Below are 9,472 nucleotides of genomic sequence, written 5' to 3'. Positions count from 1 at the left end.
GTGCGCGCGCGCGCGCATGTGCAGGCTCAGGCAGTGTGTGTGTGTGTGTGTGTGTGTGTGTGTGTGTGTGTGTGTGTGTGCAGGGGCACAGTGTGTGTGTGTCTGTGTGTGTTCATAGGGTGAGTCCCACACGTACACCCCACCATACACATGCACCCCCCCCCACACACTGCCATACACAAACCCCAGCCACCCTACCCCGACACAGGCCCCCAGGCCCCATACCCACCTGTACCCCACATATCCACAAACACTCACATGCTTCCTCACTCCACACACCCACAGCTCCCCACAAACCTATACCCACCCCCCACAATATACAAGAGTAAGACTTCATTTTAAGCTATTGTGCAATCACCTCTATGTGCACTATACAAACACATGTAAATCAAGTCAAAAATATTTTTAAAAATCAAATTAATGAGGCTGTTGAAGTTTGCTTTTTAGAATATATAAACCGTTTTTCTGGTTCTGAGATGGCAAAACCCCTTGCTGAAAGGAGTACTTCCGGGGGCAACGGAGGACATCTGGTGGCAAAGGTCAGGGGTTAGGCAGCAGGACTTCCGGTCACAAGATGGCAACCAGGTGGCAGGGCACCCATCAAGGAGTGGGGCTACCCATGTGGCCTTCACCAGCTTGACAAAACTCAGTAAGTGGCCCTCCATCCAAAATAATTGCCCACCCCTGAGTAAAAAACATGGTGTCAATAAAAATGTTTGGTTGTCAGTAAGAAGTTTGCAGATTACCAGTTACAATTTTTTTCTTGTGTTATCAACCCTGCTTGCAAAGACAGTAACAAGAATTAGTTCTTTACTGTAAGCAGTTATTTATATAAGTCCCTGTAAATAAAATGTTGTTTCCACATCACATGCCTCATTAAGATTCTACCAGAAGCTCACTTACTGCTTCTGGCACAGGCTACAATGCTAAGCCAATAGCTAGGGCTGTGAGAAGGTTAACACAGGACTCTATCTTGGCATCTGTAGGACATGCATAATTTCTCCAGGCTGGTTTGTTTTGAAGTGAAGAAAACAGTTTCATTGCTTAAAACATGCACCACAATTTGGGGGGGGCAGTTTTGGGAAAAGGTGACTATCTATGTGAGAAAATGTGATAATTGCAAAAGGGACAAACTGCTCTGGGGGATTTGATATCATTAGCTCTTTCAGGGTTACACAAAATTATTCTGAAGTTTCTTGACAACATCTATTGACCCTACAGCAGCGATTCCCAATCTGTGGTATGGGTATACCACCAGTGGTATGCAGACAACCTGTCAGTAGCACACATTAACAGATTTATTATAATTACTTTATATGATAAAAATTTCCTGGTGGTACTTAAGATTGTATCATTTTAAATTGATGGTGTGGAATCTGTCAGAATTTGGGAACCACTGCCCTACAGAACAACTTAAAGGCAAGTTAAAGCAAGTTTAAGCATCGCTCTATTGTTTGCACTGCTTAGGTGATTAATGATCCAGTTTAATGTGAAGTAAAAATCAACTGAAAAGTCATGGATGACATACCCAGCAAAAGAAAATTACCTGAGAGCCCAATCTTGCATTGACCTAAAATCAGTGGAACCTTTGTTCTCTCCACTGGAATGAGCAGATTCAAAAATGAGGAAAATTTCACAATCTTATCCTCAGTTAAAATCAGACATGCCATTTAATGGTCCGCTTTTTTGAAAACTACAAGTTCACTAGCAATGGTGATCATTTTTTGATGCAAAATAGCTGGTGACAACCAAATCATTTCCTGCACAGACTCAGTACACAATGAACGGTCAAGAGAGGGTAACAAAAATGTACACCACAGATCTAGAAGTGAAACATTCTATATCCCATTATCATTTTTCTCATATTATTTAGTGTCCAATTGTTCTCACTGCAAAAACTTCTACTGACATCAAAGGCAGAAAGCTCAGATTACCAGTACATCTCTGCAAATGAAAAACAAATCTTGAAAATTTGTCCTTGCCTTTTTTTATTATTCCGTAGATGTCTTGATTCAAATGATTCACTATCAGCTTTTAACAACTGAATCGGTTCTGAATGCTCTTGTCCAACAAGGAGACATGGTGCACTGATATGTTGGCGGCTTTGCTCAAATGCAATGAGTTTTTGAAGTGGGATGAGTTTTGGTGCTTGGAACTGTTCAGAGACAAGGAAATTGAGAAAGCTGTAAAAGAGAAATAACAACAAATCCAGAACAGACTGGATTACACTACATAGCGGGTTCAGTCTAACTTTAGGCACGTGGCGGCAACTCCTATTGAAGTAACTGGAAAAAAAGCTACAAATAATAGCAGCCAAATCAAGATCTTGGAATTGAAATTAGGGAGCAAATTTTTAGATTACTACACAAAATAACGTAGGAGACAGATGGGTGAAGACACAAGTAACAACTGAACCATTCTAAAATGTCACTGATTGGGAACTGGTTCACAATTGTGTGACATGCCGTGGCTTCAATACCAGGGAGTAGAAGTGAGCACTTACTCCTTGCAGTGGACAGGTGAGAGGGGATTACTAGCACCCATGCTTTTGGAGTCCTAGGGGTGGGTGACCTGTGTTTGGCAGCATTGTCACTTTTCTGCTTTCCCATTTCCTAAACATGGGTTCAAAAAACTTCAAAAGCCTGCAAATGGCCAGGCTGCAATGTGCTTGACTGACTTGGTGGGGAGGGGGAAGAAGTGCTTGGACCCACGCTTTTTGGTTCTCAGGGGCTGAGGACACACGCTGAGGACTTGTGGTCAAGTAGGGAATAAGGACACAACTGGTTGTTAAAAAGATGGCTGTTACTGAACAACCAGTGCAAGGCAGCTCTTTGATAAAATGTGCAAACAAAGTTGGGGTGGACAAGAGGGGAGGGAGCAGAGTTTTGGATGTGCACTAGAGGGGTCAGCTGCAGCAGTATGGGCATGGGGGTGGGAGGGGAGATGGGGAAAATACCATTTGGGATGCCTGGAGGACTAACCGGAACCATGTCACAGAATGCTTGGTGTCCACATGTAACACTAAATCAGTTCAATGAACCAGTTCAAAACAGTACTTGATTTTCCACACTTTTGAACTGTTTCAGGAAGATTTAAAAAGTAGTGTTTGTCTGCTTCAGGTTTAAACTGCAGCTAAACCACCCTAAAGATTACTGTATTTACCTGATTCTAAGACAACTTTGATTTTAAGATGACTGTTCCCCCCCCACCAAGTGAAATTAGATTTTATACATGGAGAATTATAAGTCTGTTATAATTTTTCATGTATAGAATCTAATTAGTGATAGGCCATTTTCAATACATCCTTCCCACTGCTGTGACGGGGAAAGCAGGGGCAGGGGCTGAAGGGCCACATCCCTGCCTGTCAGTCCCCTGCCTCTTGTCATCCCATACCTAACCCCCTGCTGCCTGCCCTCCACATGCAGCCCCTGCCACATGCTTCCCTTCCACCTGACCCTCCATGCCTGCCCACCACTCCATACCTCCCTTAGCCCCTTATCTGCCTGAAGCCTACCCCCCACCAACTGCGTTCCCCACCCCTGCTCCCCCACTGCCTCCTTCAGCCTATCTACCCCCGCTTTGCTCCTCTGTGCCTGCTCCCTCCACTCCCTACATACCCCCCATTTACCTTCTGCTGTAGTTCTGTTTCTCCAGGGCACACAACAGAAGCAGCAGCCCTGGCCTGGACCCAGCCCAGCCTAGCAAGGGAAAAGCCACAGCAACTCCTAGCTGGGCCAGGTTCCTCCCAACCCTGCAGTCTTTCCACCTGTGTGCCCCTTTCCCTCACCAATTTAGTCACTGTAGCCCAAGATGTGGTGGCTCACCTCCAGCTTCAGCCCTGAGCCCAGGGCCAAAGCCAGAGCTGAGCCACTACCTGACCTAAGTTGGTACTAGAATCCAAGATGAGCCCCCACCACGCTGACTGGGAAAAAAACCCACCTTGGATTGGAGTGAATATGTAAGTATGTGTCTCCATGCCCACAGAAATATCTGAGACTAGACAACAATCAAAAGATTCATTATTAAAGGAAAGAGTGTAGAAAGAAATATTGCTGTTGGTTGCTTTTGGAGCTCAGACCTTTAGTTCCTTTAGTACTTTCAGCTGTCTGGTTTTATGACAAATCCTTTTTTTTGGCACAACCTTTCCCAAAACATTTAAATCTCTAAAACATTTAAAATTTTGAAGTATGCTACTGAGGATGAAGGAAATGCACAATGTGGATGTGAGTTCAAGGAAATCTAGCTCTCTGGACAGAAATTTTTTACCTTTTAATATTCTCTGCCCTTGCAAATTTCTAATAATATATTACATGCTGGTATTATATTGAAAACTATTTACTGTCCAATCAAAAATCTCCTACCTATGTTTGCTGTTAACAATCTCTCTCTCCTAGTTCTTCACTAGTTGATGAATCCACCCCTCTACCTGTATGGAATTTGACGGCAGTCTAATATTGCTGGAGGCTCTAGTACCCAGTTTCTCCCTCGGTCCAAACAGCTGGAAGATTTCTGGGTAACCTGGGATGCAAGGATGTATGTCTGGAACCTCCAATAATCCTGATGGACCACCTCTGACTTCCACTGGGGGGAGGCCTTGCCCCATTATATGATGGGGGAAGACAGACGTTGTACAACAAAGAAACAAGACTTATTTAATTGAACCACAGAAAAAATATTACTAAAATCTATTACCTTGTATTTCGGAGGTAAGTTATTGTGAAGAATTGCTATTCCTGGGTGATATATTGCGTCTCTGGAATCAGCCTCCTTTGTTGTAGTTCTAACAGTTATTAAAGAAGTATCTGTCAGTTGTCTGATAATTGGTGGAAATTTAAGTACAGGATCAAGCTGCAGATGCAGTAGAGGAATTCCAGATGGACATTGGGAAGTCCCACAGAAGGAAACATGCTGAGCAATCAGTGGCTTTTCTGCATTCATATTCTTAGAGAGGTACTGCTCAGGTGCAACATATTGCTGACCTTCATACTGATTTACATGTAGATGTTTAGGAGGTCCCTTACTTAAAGCTTCTGCCCACCTCTTCTTTTCGTCATGTGCTTGCCTTATAAATTCAGGGTTGTACTTATCCACATTCAGGTGTGCTGTTGTTGACTTACTCTTATTTCCTAGTGTTTGTAATGGTTGAAGGTTTTGTAAGGAATCAGGTGGACCCCAAGCCACTTTGGGTTGTAGAGGTGGCATGGCAAAAGCTTGTGAAATTCCTACTGGACATAAATTGAGTGGTTTGAAATGATAATCTGATTCAAGTCTAAGCAAAGGAAATCCACTTGCATAATTTAAAGTTTTTGAGACTGGAATAAGTTTGTGTGGCTTCTGGATATCTGGAGCAGGAGATAACAGATGAAGTGGTTTGGCTGGAGCTGAAGGAAGCAAACCTTGAGATGCTGGAGTAAATCCTATTCCATGAGATTGGGTCTCTGATGGGATTAAAGAAACATTTCTGTCTGACCAATTCTAGATGAGAAAAAAACATACAACAGCTCTTTAAAACATGTACAAGACAGCAGTGATTTTTTTTACAACATATTGTTCCTACTGGATGGGACCACTGCATCCTAATGTAATTATTACAGAAAAGTTCCCTAATTTTAAAGAGGATTCATTTAGTTGATGTGCTTTCTGTTCTAAGAGAGAAATGTTATCTTTTACCTACCTGTATATTTTCATTTTTGCCTTGATCATTTATGACATTTATTTGCTGGGAGTGAGCGCCACTCTTTCTGTCAGACTTTCCACTATTTTCTTGACCAGAGAGCTGAGTTTCTGGAGAGCCATCTGCAGAATGGGTAGGAAGAGATTTCTCCACATCTCCAGCAGCATGTGATAGCTGGCTTCCTCCCAATTGAACAAACTGAGACTGCTGCAAAAGGTGCTGCATATTTGGCAGGTTGGCAAAGGATGATCCCACTATTTGCATTAAACTCATGAAGTTGATTTGCTGCAGCTGGAATATAAACAAAATTAATATGACATTTACACCACATATTAAATTGGGCCTTGGTCATCAAAATCCATTGTTAGACACCGTTTATAGCTGGTATTCTGTTAAAATTGACAAAAAATAAAACAGACTGATCTTTTAATGGCAATTTTGTATTTAGCCTGTACCATGCATTAGCATTTCTTTTTAGTAAATTAAGGTATTTGTGATATAATGACTTTGCTGTGACAACATAAAACTCTTTGTTTTTCTTTACTTAAGTGAAAGGAAATATAATCTTGAAAAATATCAGACTGGAATAGTTTCAACTGCACAAGTTAATTCATTATCATTTAATGACACAGTTACTTAGGGTGAGAACCTTCCTTAATGTACATGAATGACACACATTAAGTGAAAATTAAGTACAGCTAGCTTTCCTACAAAACTTTTGAAACTATTTTCACACTTCAAATTAATAAATCAAAAGCATAAACCTGGAACCCATAAAAGAAGTAAGGAATAATGTTGTTTTTCAAATTGCATAGTCTGTGTAAATTATTTTTTTAATAATGAGACAGTCTGACCTGAACTAGTTTAAACATTTCATCTTGGAGCATCTGTCTGATAGTTTCTGATGTGTTCAGTGGCTCTGCTGTGGGTGCTCCTTCCTGGACTTCTTTTTCCTTTGAATGAACTGAAGCATGGGAGTGAACACTTGACTCAGCAATGGAAGAAGGCTGATCATCGCATCCAGAAACCTCTGTACTACTTGACAAAGGGTGTTGGGTGGGAGGGGGTGGAGAGAAAGGCATAAGTATTAGATGCTCTAAAAATATTTGGGTTCAGAACACCTAACCAGAAAAATTTCAAAATGATCCAGCAACTTTTAAAGATACCTGCAATTTTCTAAATCAGTTACTGGAAAACTGTGTCCTAGAGATAATCTTAGTTTATTAAGCTACCTCAACCTTCACTAGAAGGTTACAATTAGTATACTTTTGTACCTTCAGTGCCTTTCATTATGCTACAAACCACATGATTGTACAGTCACACAGATAGTTGCAACATTCAATTTGACAGTTAAAGGCAGAATAATGGAATGACAAGATAAAACGAGAGCCAGAGTGAAATAAGTGTGTGAAAATCTTTCATTTGTTAGTAATAATGCAAGAAGAGGTGAAAACTGATGGACAAGGGGATTCATTAGCAAAAATATGAGACGGGGGAAATTACTTTCCTTTAGGTTTTTCAAAATGTATTAATACATTTGGAGGTCTTTTTTCAAACAAAAATATTGTATTTTCAAACTTAGAAGGCATTTTTTAGCATTAAAAACATTTCCTTTTTATAAAATGGGTAACAACTGATATAGTTTATTAATAAATTCTTCAACTAAGTGGATTGGCAATGTTTGGAAAATGCTCACAGCAGTTTACAGGCAATCAAGAACTACCTGTACTTCGTTGTGAAAAGCTATATTACATAAATAATTTTAGATAGTGCTGGAGTGACGTAACTGGTGGTCCAGGAATTACATGAGGCAAGCATTTGCTGTGGGTGATATCTTTTATTGCACCAAATACATGGTTGGGATAAAGTTAGACAAGCTTGCATTTGAATCTCATCAGAAATGGTCAGACCTTTGCCTTCCTGTTTCACAATAAAAGATATGTATCTCATACTATGATAATCTTTTCTAAAAGAAAGGTACTGTAGTTTTCTCACTATAAATCACTCTATTCCACTCAATTTGTTCATCTCGGTTCTACCTTTTCACCTCTCTTGAAATTCAAAAATATCTTATTGCTTATAAGTGGGTCAGTTTTGAATCAGAGGGAAAACTATAATCAACTGGAATGACCAATATCACTTCCTGTAGCAGCTAACTACTGTAATCCTGTTGCCTCAGCACATATTCTGGCTACAGCCTTTTCTAGACGGTGTGTTTTGATAGGACCATTGCACAAAGTAGTACAGCTATGGAGTATATAACACAATGTAAAGTGAAAACAAATACGGAACCTGGGTTTTTGGTTGTAGCCACAGGACATAAGCAGGAAAAGTTCTTCAAGTAGATGTGATATCTTTTATTAGACCAACTGAGTATTTGGAAAAAAGTTCTTGGCAAGCCTTTGGGTGCAGTCACCCTTCTTCAGGCATAAGGATTTTCTGCTGCTCTGAGATTCCAAGAAAGACTCCCTGTGCCTAAAGAAGGGTGACTGCACCCAAAAGCTTGCCAAGAACTTCCTTCCAACTACTCAGTTGATCTAATAAAACAACTCAGTTGGTCACATCTACTCAAAGAACCTTGCCAACAAATATGGAATACTTTTATGGTAAAGAATCATATTTCACCTAACAATATAAAAACAAGAGATTTAATGGGCATAAATCATGCTTTATCATGTAAAGCAGGAATGTCCAACTCACAGCCCAGGGCGTGCATGGAGCCCACAAGGGGTTAACTTGTGGCCCACAGGTCCCCAGGTTGCTGCTCGCCCCTCTACCCCTCCCACTCCTGCTACTGTTGCTGTCACTGGGGTATCCAGACTCTCACTTCCTCCTTTAGCTTCCACTTTGTTTCCCGCCCCTTGGAGGCAGGGCAGGTGGTATGGCCTGCACCACAGAGGGAGCCCACAGCTCAGGGGAGGGTGCTAGGGGCCTCTGTGTAGTGAAGGGAGGGGTGCCCATGTGGCATGGTTTTGGGGGGATGCTGGCAACTCAGTTGGGGGCCAGACCAGATGTAGCGGGGGGGTTGCTTCCAGCTTCTCTAAAATGGGACAGCTCTGAAATACAGCATATTGTTTTTCTTACCTAGGAGCTTCTGCATTCTTTTCTAAAGAGAATGAATGAGGAATGTTTTTGGCAACAGCCTCCGTCATGCTATAAAGATAGAAAGAAAGATGAGTTTATAATAAACATTACAACTTTTTATTATGTAGCATATGTGTATTATATGCCCAGAACAGTTTAGCAAGATTTTGTATGTAAAGTAAAAAACAGATTACCTAAAACGCAAGCAATTTAATCTCAGCCATACTCAACTGAATTTCTTCAGTCATTTTGTAAGGCTGGATTTAAGTACATAATAGCTGGCTGTTTATACTTGGTCTCCGTAGCAATCAGTAACTGACTCAAACAAAAGACTGAATTGAATTTGCTAACTTACATAAACAGAAGACAATTGATAGGTTGAGGACTGCTTTGACTTGGCAAAAGAAAGGAAAATCAAGTTAGAAGAACACTTGTGAACATGATTAAAATCTGCATTCCTAAAATGGGAAGTCAGTGCCATGAAACCTTGGAGGGTACCTTTTATATGCAGTTTTTTTAAACAATCTATATCAACTTAAAATAGTATTAAAATTTGGGTTGGCAAGCTGGTCAAATGACCAGTCAAATATTGTCAATTGACTGGTGAATTGAGTGCATATATTTTATTTTAGCATATTTTAGCTGCAGATTACAGCTATTTTACCAAAAACAAAAAAACCCACCTCCCCTGCCAAAAAAAAAAAAAAAAAAAAA

The 9,472-nt window shown here is 40.6% G+C and overlaps 1 protein-coding gene across 5 annotated transcripts in view; it reads right to left on the bottom strand.

Moving 5' to 3' along the window:
* Positions 1–9,472, bottom strand: part of CUNH5orf42 (chromosome unknown C5orf42 homolog) — a 132,902-nt gene that overhangs the window by 46,726 nt on the left and 76,704 nt on the right. For 2 of the 5 annotated variants that reach the window (XM_019517948.1, XM_019517944.1), the window contains exons 30-34: positions 8,759–8,827; positions 6,529–6,712; positions 5,675–5,965; positions 4,693–5,475; positions 1,983–2,155 (exon numbers count right to left, since the gene is read on the bottom strand). In XM_019517948.1, coding sequence (XP_019373493.1) covers positions 1,983–2,155; positions 4,693–5,475; positions 5,675–5,965; positions 6,529–6,712; positions 8,759–8,827 — 1,500 coding nt within the window. The remainder of the gene's footprint in view (positions 1–1,982; positions 2,156–4,692; positions 5,476–5,674; positions 5,966–6,528; positions 6,713–8,758; positions 8,828–9,472) is intronic. The other 3 variants (XM_019517945.1, XM_019517946.1, XM_019517947.1) reach the window with 3 other exon arrangements.

The sequence above is a fragment of the Gavialis gangeticus genome, unplaced genomic scaffold, assembly GCF_001723915.1.
Source record: "Gavialis gangeticus isolate Ggan-Ray unplaced genomic scaffold, GavGan_comp1, whole genome shotgun sequence".
NCBI lineage: Eukaryota > Metazoa > Chordata > Crocodylia > Gavialidae > Gavialis > Gavialis gangeticus.
This window is presented reverse-complemented; position numbering and strand designations above follow the sequence as displayed.